The sequence below is a fragment of the Paramisgurnus dabryanus genome, chromosome 9 (genome assembly GCF_030506205.2).
Source record: "Paramisgurnus dabryanus chromosome 9, PD_genome_1.1, whole genome shotgun sequence".
In the NCBI taxonomy this organism is placed as follows: Eukaryota; Metazoa; Chordata; class Actinopteri; order Cypriniformes; family Cobitidae; genus Paramisgurnus; species Paramisgurnus dabryanus.
The window spans coordinates 22,983,966-22,997,845 of NC_133345.1; the positions used below are offsets into that span (position 1 = coordinate 22,983,966).

The window sequence follows — 13,880 nt, forward strand, 5'->3', positions numbered from 1 at the left end:
TAGTGATGTAATCAGTTTCCTAACTGCTTTTTAAAATTGTTTAACTTTTTGGTAAATTAATGGAAAATATAAATATAACTTCTGAAACCAAAGCTGCTTGAAATCCAGGAAAAGTGTCAATTTTGCATTACAACCAGAAATGGGGAAAGTCTCTCTCTCTCTTTCTCACTCTGATCCAAACCAAACAGCAGAGCTGGTCTCCTGAGCGGACCTCCGTGTTTCCGGGGAAAGGGAGATGGACCATGTTCTAAGAATAACAAAGCAGTGGGTTCTGTCTGGGATACTACCCAACTACCCAAATGTTTTAGCAGTAACAAATTATCTATAGTTGCAGTTAAGAAGGTCACACCAAACTGTCAGTAAAAATCTCCGTACAACCTTTTCAACTATTACAAAAGTTATCCTGTAAAAATGTGTGTCAGTAAATATCCCCTAGCAGCACCATGTCAAGACTAAAAAAAAACCAAATTAAAATTTGATGCTCCTCATCTCATAATTAAATTATGAGAATTTAGCAGGGTCACAATTCTAGGTAGATATGAACAAATGTATGCACTACTTTAAGTCTTTGGTATTAAATTATGTTAGTGTTTGGTTTTAAATGCTTAGTAAACAATACCGTTAGGCCCACCATAATGTTAATGTTAACATCTGCTGTCCTGACTCCAGTTTTTGTGAGTGGGCAGTGCTGCCAATTTGCATTACATAGAGTACAGCATTTAGTTTATAGGTCTGCTTCCAAAGGTTTTTGTTTGCAATGTGTTAAACATTATAACCAATTACATGCCTGCCTATTGTAAAAATTTAGAGGTGTAAGCAGCGACAACTGGTCAACATTAGCAACTTTTCAGCAGTCTGATTCACAGATGCCTGCTATCTGCTGGTCTGAGCCATATGGAACGGGCACAACGAAGAATGTGATGATGATGATGATGTGCTCTGTTCCTGCAGAGCTTATTGATCAGAGGGGTGTGACTGGAAGGCAGAGAGACGTGCCTGAGAAATCTGAGCTGGGCGCTATAATTGAATCCCTATGGGGCAAGGCAAGTATACGATGGACAAAGTATCCACCCTCTGATTATGTCCCTTTTTGCATTTCTCTCACTTTTCACGAAGTTCTCACTCGAGGGAACACCGCGTGGCCAAACACAAAGAGGCCGTTTTTCGCTTAAACTTCAAAGAAATTGGGCTCAAATCAGATGCTTGTATGTGGGGGTGGGGTTTGAAGCACAATGAGTGAGATGCAAGCAGCAGGAATCAATTAACGCATTTGCTTTGATGATGTCATTGACAAGTTATCGGCGAACAGAGCAGCTTCCGTTTGAGACCGTACGAAACATGAGCCTTCTCCGCAGCCCACCGCATTTTTACGGAAACCGTACTTTATCATCCTGCCCTACAAACCTGCCTCAGATAAGAGTTAAGAACAGCATCAATATGCTAGTATCTGTAGTATTAAGGTAGAGATCAAAACATTTACTGGCAAGTAGTCAGTTTATTTAGATGGTTCATGCCAATGAATCATTTAAAAGTAGATTCACCAAATCATATGGTGCTCCGAAATATCTCTCTTTACACTTACTTTCACTTAATTTGGCCACTGTTTTGTCTATTTTCTCTGTATCTGTAACAAAGATATCAGCTATAACTAAGCTTATCCAGTGAGATGCAAGGACTGGAAGTAACTGTTGTATAATGCTGTTTTCGATCACATGCTATGTCACATTTATAGTTACTTGTCATCCACCTCATTGAGTAATTTACAAACACTTTCAGTATCGGTTCAACTAAATCAATAACAAGAACCGGTTCATGACAGCAAACCGTTTGACAAACATTACTGTTAACATTTAACTAGTACCAAATAATGGCAGACCATGCAGTCTTGAGCCGCCACATCAGCTGCACTGCAAAAAAAGAGAGGAAGATGGGAGACCTTCATCTGCTCCTCGTTTGATTTCCTCCATCGGCAGTGCGGCTCCGGAGCGTTCCACCCCCACGAGTTAACTGTCAAACTGGCGCCACGCAGCTCGGCAGCATGTTGCATGGCACATGACTAGTCATGAATATAGATATGTGCTAAGCGTAGCATGCTCACACGCATACGCATACATACGAATAAGAAAATGTGAGCCGACACAGGCATATATGAATAAATAGTCAGGCCCATGTCAACATGAGCATGCAAACATAAACAGGGTGTATAATCAAATGCACACACACACACTCAAAGTCAGCATCTGTACACACAAACACGCATCAGACTTGGAAACATGCTTAATAGTTCTGGAAACGCAAAACTATTAAAACACCAATTCCTGTGGTGAGGCCTCAGACTGGAGCTCTTTCATAATGGAGTCATTTAGTCCGATTCTTCCCTGCACTATCTGCCCCCGAGCGAACATTCTTACACACACAGGCATAGCGAAGATTTATAGAGTCTGAGAGAGAAAAACACCACGCCCCGACGTGGCTCCGATACAGGGGCCCGCGCTGGCAACGAATCAGATGCACACATGCATTTTTCAACTTTTACATAAATACATAATAATGACAAACAAGTTCTTCCCCTGTTCCTCTCAACAACATCAATAAAAAATTGCTGCTTTTTTATTTTAAAAAATGCAGGAAAATTCTTTTGTAATGACAGAAATTCATTGCACACAATTAACAAAAAAAAACACTGGCTTCCACTGGGACTGCGGATTACTACCATAATATAATTTGACTGCATGACTTGACATCTAAATGAACTACATGAACATCTTTTGTGTACATGTTTATTTAATCTAGCTATAATTTATGCTTGGACCATCTCATTTTCATTGCTTGCAGTGGACAACTATATTACATTCATATAACAAATCTGTTTATTCAAAAAAAAACATTTATTGTGTAACCCAAAAGTGCACACACTCTTTTTACCAGGGTTCTCATAATGTGTTCATGACACGGCTTATTTTGCTTTCATTACGCCTATGATATGTCTACTGCCCTACGCGGGCTAGTACCAATAGCCCCCCGCCCTGAGCACTGTGGAGGGTCTCAGGCAGAATTTGGCTGCTGTTGGGAGCTCTCAGCCAATCAGTTTATAATTCTCCTGCTGCTCTCCCTTCCTAAGTGGAATGACAAACCCAAGGCTCTTGGCATGGCCCAAGCAGACGGACCCAATTTCTGCTTTGCATAAAAAAGTAAAAACCACACACGACTTGAGCTCCACAAATGAACAGAGGAAAGGAGGAGGAAAGAAGGAACCAGCGCCAAACATCAGATCTCCTTAAAGCCTTACAGCTGAAGCTTCCATCTCAGAGGAGATCACATTTCAACAAGATTGAGTTTAAGTGGTGGAGACAGAAGCTGTATGAAAGAAAAATGGAACCATAAAGTTTGTATGTTGCCCAAAGCTACTCGATGTAGTTTTTCAATATGGAGTGTTTGAGTGAGTCAACATCAAAAAGTTTAATAGTGTGTTTTTCACTGATGCTTGGTTAATGATTGAGCCAGACACAAAGGAATTCCCTTTGATTTCCATCTGTTCTTCAGCATCTTTTCTGATTCCTAAATCATATAAGCCACTGGAGAATACTAGGATGTTTATTCTAGGGATGCAAACTCGTGAGAGGTAAATAAGCGAGCGATTCATAGCAGGTGTACCACCTATTTAAAGTACCTAAAAAACGAACACAGACTAATGTATCTTAGTACCTTCATGACCCCACCTCTCATATGGTTTGACTCAAGGGAACGCTTCTGAGGACCTCTGGTTGGCATAGGGTTAAAGTCTCCTCCCTAGACTGTGCTAGCTACTGCTAAAATTAAAACTCCCCCACAGCTGGTTCCCATTAGCCTGCAGTGACACTAGGAGCCTGTGCCTTAACCCTGGTGCGGGTGCTCTGTCCCACTCAGATAATACTACTGTCCCCCGCCGCAGGCCAAGTTTAAACTGGCCCAGCAAGGTTTTTGCTGGCAATGCCTGTGTTTTCAAACTACACGAAAATAAGGGGAAGAGAATACGGCGGTAAGGAGGTGAGGGTTACGGAGGAGGAACATTACGGCTGTCTCTGGCAAAAGCCACAAAGAAAGTAGGAGGAGGAGAAACTTTGCCTGCAAACTGAGTCTGTCATCACATTGGAGTTCATCAGGGGATAAAAACATTTACACAATAATGTGAGTGAGCCATAAGGAGCTGTGGGCCACGTAATAAAAAATTTAAATAATGTCTGTCGGTTAAAGGAAAACACCACAGTTTTTTTATATTTTACTATGTTCGTACCTCAATTTAGACGAATTAATACATACCTATATTTTTTCAATGCATGCACTTAATCTTTTTACAGCGCGTCATGAATGTGTTAGCATTTAGCCTAGCCCCATTCTTTCCTTAGGATCCAAACAGGGATGAATATAGAAGCCACCAAACACTGATGTTACACAGACTGTTACACGAGTAGTTACGCGAGTAAGTAGGTGGCACAAAATAAAACGTGCCGATTTTTAAAGCGGATAGAACATGAGAACTATACGGCAGGAAGAGCACTTAGTTTGCAGCCCTTCGACCTTGGCGCATAGTAACATCTTCATTTCTTGACTACTCCCCCTCTTGCTCAAACTTTCGTCAATATTACTGCGCCAGAGGTTGAAGTGCTGCAAACTTAGTGCTCTTCAGCCATACAATATAGTTCTCATTTTTAAGGAATGAATTTGACTAGGCCAAAAGCCTTATCACATTCACACTCTTTAAGCAAATGTGTTAAAATAGCACATCTTGTGTCTGGTCTGGTTCCAATTTTTGGAATAACACACTTTGTGTTGTTTTAACACATCTTGTGTTGCCCCTTTTATTTATTAGAACACAAAATCAACACGAAATGAAACCTAATGTGTTTAAATAACACATAATGTGTTAAATAGTTTAACACAAAACAATGTGTTGAAATTAACACATTATTTCTTAGAGTGCATGATGCGCTGTACAGAGATGAAGTGCACGCATTGAGAAAATAGAGGTATGTATTAATTTGTGTAATTTGAGGTAAGAATGATGGTGTTTTCTTTTAATAAGGCTGATATATATGAAGAGTTTCGTTGCAAAACAACATAAACTCCGTTTTTTTTAATTTTACAGAAATCTCGTTTTTTGGTTGTGCATTCCAATTAATATCAATTCAACTGCAGGTGGTTTGTTTTGATTTAAACCTTCATTACTTAAAAAAATACAGCTAAGTAGCATCATAAAACAAAATAATAACATAATAATAAACATCAATACAATAAATACAATAAACATGCAACTCTTCGTTGCAAAACGAGATAACTCTGTTTTTAACATTTTTGTTAAAATATACATATAATATATTTTGGTACAAAATATTTAACTCGAGACTTCAATCATCTTTGTTGATAATATTAACACTAATATTCTACTTGTAAAATTTAGGGTTGAACATAATGAAAATAATTACATATAATGAAAATAATTCATTGCCTATACGAAAATGACTTCTATGACATTTTTAAGTGATGATGCAAATTAATGAATCAATGTTAAACTTATGTACCCACTTCATTGCCATTTTTGCAACTTAAAGGAATATTCCATTTTCTTAAAAGAAAAATCCAGATAATTTACTCACCACCATGTCATCCAAAATGTTGATGTCTTTCTTTGTTCAGTCGAGAAGCAATAATGTTTTTTGAGGAAAACATTGCAGGATTTTTCTCATTTTAATGGACTTTAATAGAGCCCAACATTTAATACTTAACTCAACACTTAACAGTTTTTTTCAACGGAGTTTCAACGGACTCTAAACGATCCCAAACGAGGCATAAGGGTCTTATCTAGCAAAACGATTGTCATTTTTGACAAGAAAAATAAAAAATATGCTCTTTTAAACCACAACTTTTAGTCTAGATCCGGTCGTGATACGTCAGCGTGACCCCACGCAATACGTCATCACGTCAAGAGGTCACAAAGGACGAACGCGAAACTCCGCCCCAGTGTTTACAAGTGTGTTGAAAGAGGACCGTTCCTATGTTGTTGTATGTCAACTGATACTAATTAATGTCTTTGTGTCAGTTTATTGTTTACAATGGTCCGCAAATGTGCGTTTGTAACACGTGACCTCCCTACGTCACTACGCATTTACGTTAGGTCGCGCTGGACTGGACCTAGACGAAAAGTTGTGGTTTAAAAGAGCATATTTTTTATTTTTCTTGTCAAAAATGACAATCGTTTCGCTAGATATGACCCTTATGCCTCGTTTGGGATCGTTTAGAGTCCGTTGAAACTCTGTTGAAAAAAACTGTTAAGTGTTGAGTTAAGTATTAAATGTTGGGCTCTATTAAAGTCCATTAAAATGAGAAAAATCCTGCAATGTTTTCCTCAAAAAACATAATTTCTTCTCGACTGAACAAAGAAAGACATCAACATTTTGGATGACATGGTGGTGAGTAAATTATCTGGATTTTTCTTTTAAAAAAATGGAATATTCCTTTAAGTTCTATACAGACTGTTATCTAAGGTAACTTCATGGCCAAATTAAAAGCACATTAATACAGCTGTCTGCGAAACATAAATACAATTATGAATATTCAATACATTGCTCAGTCCTAATCTAAAACAGAATGTCAAAAATGTAAATACCTGTTTGTCATGTCTTCATAATGACTTGTGAAACATTTTAAAGTTAATATAATGATTTCCTAGTTCCTATCAGCCATTTCATCAGATAAGCTATAAAATACGCCTTCATTACTTTGCTCCTGTTTGACTTTGCATCACATATTTTACAACTTTTCTCTAACCTCTTAGCTGCTTTTTACAGTTAGGCAGTCTGGCAGTGAAACACAGCATGCGTTGCTGTGAGTAACGACTGCCATGGCGTTGACTGATTTACGGTGTGAGAAATAAACCAATCTTGTAAGGACAATCTCAGCCAATAGGCAGGCGGTGATCGCACATTCCTGATGACAAGAGGCGCATATCTCACATGGTTCTACGTGCGAGTCAGAAGGCTTTTTGCTAAGGGCAATATTTTAGTTGTAGTCCATAGCTTTAATAAAGGATCTGTTTGTGGAAAAGGTTAACAATCAGCTTAATTAGGAGCAGAGGCTGGGGCGCACGCATGATCTCTCTCGACCGCTCCGCAGGGAATTTACCATGTCAGACCTTGACTGTGTGAGCTTGTGTGTGTGGAGGAGACGAAGAGAGGGAGAATTAAAGATGAAAGGAAAACTTAGGGAAGAAATGTGAGCGAGATGGAAAGGGAGGACAGACCTTATCAGCAGAGCTTGTCCATTCAGGATTTCCTTCCAAACAAAAGAGAAAGGAAACTCCAACTCCAAACGTGTTACATGGAAATAAATCTGTCATGAGCACTTGTTCAGGACATTGTATTTCGAAGCAGTTTTTTTCAAAGCGCCTTTTACAACAGGTGACACGGCTCTTTAAAAAATGGGTGGGAAACAGGCAAATGTCTTGATAAGGATATAAATGGATATTTTGCTACGGATGATAACACTGTAAGTATAAAAGTGAAAATGCATGACTATAACATTAAAGAGATTTTCGCTCCTCATTCTAACACTTTTGATGCCGAATAAAGTTTATCTAACAAAAAAAAATGCTTTTGACTGAATGATTAGATAAGTCAAAATATGACAGATAAGATTTAACACAGGTAGTTGCGACAAAGCAACATAAGTCTCCTAAGCCCTAGGCAGGGGCATGTGTATCAGACAGGAAGCAGAGAGAGAGAGTGAGGGTATGCGTCGCGTGGGCTGTATTATGAAGGCAGACGGTGTGAGGCTCATTAAAGCTGCATGGATCTGAGTTCTGGCAGAGGTGACAGGCAGGTGGATAGGATTACCAGTTAACCGGGGCTCAGAAACACGCATGCTCGGCGGCCCGTCGGCACGAGGCTCACTGCGCACCCCCTTCACGCCTTTTTAAATAATTAACAGCCAAAGATTAGTCCGTCAGCCTCTGGGCCAAAAGGTCCATTGATTTCTCACGGCTGCATTTTTAATGAGCGCATCTCTGTGAGGCAGCATCCGTGAAGAGACTCTTCCTTGTCCGCAACAGTATGAAAAGCACCAGCAGCTTTGCGAGGGCTTGTGGTGGTAAACACACAAATAAAGCCAGTAAGTGCCTCCTAACACATCTTCTGTATAAAGACTTGAAGGGAAAGGCCTCCAGGGTGACCCGAAAAGAACTTAAGGCAATGCGCTATTTAATACGGCCCGAACGCTTCCTTTAATTGGTCTTGTGCGACCATCCATGAAGCCGTTGTGCGGGCGGCATATTTTCTAATCAGGCTTCAGGACGTGTTTATGGACTGTTAACATGTCTTCACAAGATTCCTTGAGCATTAAAAGACTTGAATTAAATTTGTGTCTTATTGGGTGATTGTGATAGGCACACTTGAATGTGTTTGCTGCACCAATGCCAGGCAGTATCAATTACTTCTTTCCCTTTCAGCAGAGCGTACTGTATCACAAGAGAAAAAATACATTTGTGAAGAACAAGATGGGAAAATGTATGTGTCGCATTTGACCTTGATCTCTTAATGATCTCACGACAATACAATGATGGGAAAATGCGGAGGAGCCGAGTGTGTGTTTCAACTGTGTCCTCCTGTACAATTAGAAAAAATTCTGCACGAATGCTGACGTGTATAGAGTTCTTTGTTATAGATCTTTGACAGCTTCGACTAGAATAACAGAAATGAATGCATAGTTTAATACGTGGTTTAAAATGAAACATCGACGGTATGGTTTTATTTTACATTCTTATTGCTTTAGGGAGGCTGTGCAAACATTCCCTAAATCCAGAGAAACAAAAGGGAGTTGTTGAAAGACCCATTCAAAAATTAAAAACCAAGGAGCGTGTCTGAAATAATACTGCGACAGAAATAAAATAGAACGGAGCTTCAACATAAAATGTAAACCTGTGCCATGTTTCATTCAGGAGAGACTGTTTTTCTTGCTGTCTGCAGCGTAATATTTCAAGTGTTCGTTTTTCCTAAGATGTGTAAGAGAGAAACGTATGATTATGGAAAAATCAAGGGTTCTGCCCATCTAAACCATGCATACGTCTGGTTCAAAAAAGTGACACACTTCCTCTGCTGTGTGAAATGGAGGAAAGATAGATGAAAGAGAAAAAGAAATGACTTTTCCATTCATTCTTCAGATTTCATAAATCATGTATGTGGCTGTGTCTGAAACTGACAAAAGGTTTTATAAATGTTTTGCATGTTACTCGTGGGCACTTTTGTTCCATTACAATACATTTGTAATGGGCCGTGTCTGAAAGCTATACGCCATAAAAGACGGGACACTTTTAGTCGTTTAACAACGGGGTAGGGTACAACACGAAATCATACTGTGGTAAACACACAAACTTGAGTGGCTAATTGGTTGTAAAATTTCTTTCCAAACCTCCAATGTTTAAATAATAGTTATATTTTAAATATTTTATCATAATAAGCCTGTCTGAATCATAATAGTAAGAGTAATATGGTTAATGCTAACTGTCGGCTGTTTACAGTTGTCAGGAAACATTACAACTTTGCTTATTAATATAGATCACATGTGGTCACATGTGTGTGTTTATACATAAGCTTTATTTAATCAGAATTGGAACTACCCATTGTACTTTTTTAAAGGGGGATACGGCATGTAAGTGAGACAGAGATAACTTTGAAAGTGGACAGAAATAAACCTAAAAATTAAAAGGGAAATGAACAAGTGTCAGAACTACCTTTCCTGTCTCCCGCTCGAAGTCCACATATTCTCGGGTGGGTGCCTGCCGCTGGTCGCCATGAAGGTTGGCTGGGAAGAACTGCAGCGAGAGGTTGGTGCCGGTCGCCACAAAAGCCTTTTAGAGGGAAATCAATACAAACAGGATAAGAAAGCCAGGCCCGAGCATAAATTATGCAGCCCGTCATTTCTGTTTTCACATCAGAGAAGAGAGGAGAATGCCTGGAGCCAAGGCCAGGGCTCAAAACATCAGGAAAAGATGGGGGGTGTGGGGCAAAGAGAAAACCTAAGTCATCATTTTTTTCTATTTGAGGTATTGAGTTACACACATCTGATTCTATTTTACCAATGCTTGGTGCTGGCAAACTGGCCTGCACCAAACAGTGTTTGAGGAGAAAGCGAGCACGGGTGCATGACTGACAGAGACAGAACAGAAACGAAGAGGGTATAAAATCAATAAATTGTTTTAAATGCAGCCCCTCACATGCATTTATAGCAACAGTAGTGCCGTAAACGTTTTGAGTTATGGTACAATAATTAAATTCAATTTTCAAAAAGCATGCACAACAAAAAGACAGGTTTTTTAACTATGTTGCAGAACTGTGATGTATTTTTTATATTAGAAGGTTTTGGTTTATGTATACTTACAGAAATATATAAAATAATTGGTGTAGCTATAAATAAGAGGCTCATATAGTTTCACCCAAATTCAAATGCACAAATATAAGTAAGAGTGCAGAACATTGTGACCTTGTAAAATTTCATTAAACAATTTGTAACACCACATGCATGCCGTGTATACCAAAGACAAAGAGATTTTGAAAGCTATCATTTTTGTAATAGGTTTTTGACTAAGAAGCTCAGCGTTTCTCATTATGGGCAAATAATTCACATCTTACTGATTAAAAACTTGTGAACCATGTGTCAATATCAACAACAGCATAAAGGTGGGAAATTGTACATTTTTATGCAGTGAATATTAGAAATGCTTTCAATAAAATTGTTAATTATTAATAAATGATTGTTTATATTTTATTATATTTTCTAACATTTATATTGTAAATTATTGTGTTTCGGTATGTTGATATTCTGCCTGTATAAAATCTAGTTAGCAAAATAAAAAGTAACAACAAACAAAAAGGTCAAAAGCTTGTATAGCTGCATCTATCTCATGTCTATTATTTAAAAACAGAAATAAAACTGATATTGTAGATGTCTTTTGTCTATTAGGAATATTAAAGAGCCTATAGAAAAGAATGTTCCTCTCCATATTACTAAAATTAGCTCATAACTAAAGTGAAAATAGTGCAAAATTGTAAAAATATCCTTAAAAAGTAATAATATTAATTACAATGTTATTACAAAGAGATAGACAAAATTAGAGGGTATTTCTGAATAGGCTGTAAAATTAGACACATCAAGTTCATCTCCACCCGTGAGACCCTTTATAATTAAAGAGAAGCTGAAAGACACATTCTATTTAAGCATACTTAATTATATGTCCTACTATTTTAATAATTGAATGAATTAAACACAACATACAAATATCGACAGCTTAGTTTAGATTTACATGAAATATTTCACGTCATGATTTCAGCATTGTTTTGCGCTCATTAATAAGAGGAAGTATTCTGAACATAGTATTGGTTGATGACATACATGCATAGTTCCGGATGTCAAATAGCATTATCATATTTAAATAATAGTTCAGAACACTGTCGTTGGATTAAGCAAATATATGGCAGTAAGTGAAATTGTGAGGTGAGTTTACTCACTATCTCTGAACGGCCGTCCCGGCACGCGTTCTGAAAGCGGGCTTGTCTCTCCTCATGCGGCCGGTCTCGAAAACCGGTGTATTTAATCTGTAAGGAGGGATGAAAGAAGATGAAGTCTCATCGTGAAAGGTTTTTTGTCACCTTTTAAAATACAGATGGCCTGAGGTGAACTAATCTGTGGAGCTTTTAAGCAAATCATGAGCTTCTTTTCAGGCTAAAAAGTAGGTTGAAATACAGGACTATGCTGTTAATAAAGTACACATTTGTTATGGAAATTGCCGGAAATCCCTAATTTGTATGAAAAGCAAAAAGTGATGCCCTGAGCTGAAAAAGTGACTGTTTGGCTTTTAAATAGATGCTGACAATTTTGCATGTTTAAAATATAACCGTGTTTCTGCTTTTAAATAAATGTTGAATAACTTTATCAGCTGTATGCCATATTAGCAGTTACTAGGCTACTTCATAAAGAGGCTGATAAAGGTGATGACACGCTTGTTTTCATGTCAGGCGAGAGGTGTAACTTTTGTTTCCGCCACTTGATCAAATGATTCGCGCTTACCTCGCACTCGCGGCTGAGTTTCCTAAAGAACTCCTCGTTTTCAAACTTGCTCCTCTGATCCGGGACCACCCGAGGCATCCTGAATGCGATGTGATCAATTTTGTTGCTTTTCTTCGTCTAAACTTGCAAAGAGAGAAGCGTTGTCTCGAAACTCCACAGTCCCGCACTTATTTCCTTCCGTCTTTTTCTTCTTATGATGAAGTGTGTTGCAATGGGCTAGTGTTATATTTGTGTTCTTGTAAAAACTGAATATCCCCCGAGTTTCGTCTCTCCTCTGGGGTCACGGAGCACCAGCGCAAAAAAATTGGCAGTAGTTTGCAGTTGTTGTTGCTCACTCTCACGCGTGTGATCTCAGACTGCTGACAACAGACGCTCGCGCGCTCTACTTTATCCGTCGCATGAGCTGCATGGCTCACAGTTACTTCCTGGCTCCTCGGAGTCCGACTTATGACTGTACAGCCAAAATACTCCCCCCATTCACAATTCTCTCCACTATCGACCGTATGTGCGCAGGCGTTAAATACACCACAACTTCTGAGGGCTCCGTTTCTTCGTTCAGATCTAAGGGGGATGCTCTTATGTTTTTAAGGTAATTGAGAAGTTACCTGTGGTGACTGTCGTGTGTCTGTCACAAAGATAAACGTGAAAACGGAAACAGATAGATAGATAGCCCAAATAGATACTGTCTAAACAATAGTGTAGTTTATTAGTTTCTATAATGATTTTGATGATGTCTCTGAGAGATAAGTGCATTACAGCTTTCCTGTTAATCATCCTGTTAGTCTATAATAATTTTAATTACCTGTATTTTGAAACAGCAGTCTATACTGTCACAATTTAGACATGTGTATTATGAAGACACATATTGAAGTTTACATATCCAGGCGAACTGCTTTTGTGTATAGGTTCCCCTGGTCCAAAAATGTACATTTCAATATTATCAGTAATGTTCATCATGTGTTGTATTATGGATTGCATTAGATGCAATGGGCAAATATACAAAAGTATTGCATAATAATACAATAATTTAACATTTGTCAATGAACATTCCAGTAATAAATGGGTTTGAGTGCTGATATGAGTCCTTGCAGAGTGCATGTGATGAGTTTTAGCTTGTCTCTGCTTTTCACTTGTTCTCTTTCTTGTGCATTAGATTGAGATCTGTGGTGAGTTAATGTGTTAAAAGGCTGTGCTTTGGGCCAAATGGGGCGTGTGAGTGCTTTAATAGGACCACATAACGCTTATTAATTAATGAAATATTCTGTGGTTACCATCGAAGACCCATTTTGACAGAATGCATGCAGTCAAGAGGCTATGTGTCTTTTCCAATAGGTTTCAGCTGAATGGACAAACAAGAATTTACCCATTTGCACTTAGGGCTGATTTGAAAACTTTTGTAGAAAAAAATATTTGTCTTGTCTGTTGGAGAAATACTTTCTTGCAGTTCTCGGAAGTTTGGTCTCTATTATTTCTAACTTGTTTGCCAGACACAGCTGTACTTAATGCATAGACAACAGATCAAAAAAATCCCCCGTATTTTACACCTCTTCAGCCACGCAGTATTTCAAGTGATTTGAAAATGTAACTAGGGTAACCCTTTGTTCGCGTATAATATTAAATATTAAATTGCATCAGGCAAACAAGTCAGACACATAATAGCTCAGGCTGCTGACTATACAAGTTGGATTTTGTTGTGTCTACACACTAAACAAAGCTCAGGTGCTGTCGAGATAATGATGTGATTTAAAAGCCTGCCAGCAATTTGGTGAGGAAGCTAAACATAGCTC

General features: G+C 38.4%; 1 protein-coding gene across 7 annotated transcripts in view; it reads right to left on the minus strand.

Moving 5' to 3' along the window:
* cbfb (core-binding factor subunit beta) overlaps window positions 1-12,549 on the minus strand; it is a 35,992-nt gene extending 23,443 nt beyond the window's left edge. For 2 of the 7 annotated variants that reach the window (XM_065283166.2, XM_065283168.2), the window contains exons 1-3: window positions 12,094-12,548; window positions 11,535-11,621; window positions 9,761-9,877 (exon numbers count right to left, since the gene is read on the minus strand). In XM_065283166.2, the coding sequence (XP_065139238.1) occupies window positions 9,761-9,877; window positions 11,535-11,621; window positions 12,094-12,171 (282 nt within the window). In that variant the 5' untranslated portion in view covers window positions 12,172-12,548. Of the gene's footprint in view, window positions 1-9,760; window positions 9,878-11,534; window positions 11,622-12,093 lie in introns of all 7 variants that reach the window. The other 5 variants (XM_065283167.2, XM_065283172.2, XM_065283165.2 and 2 more) reach the window with 3 other exon arrangements.
* Between the last annotated feature and the right edge of the window lie 1,331 nt (window positions 12,550-13,880).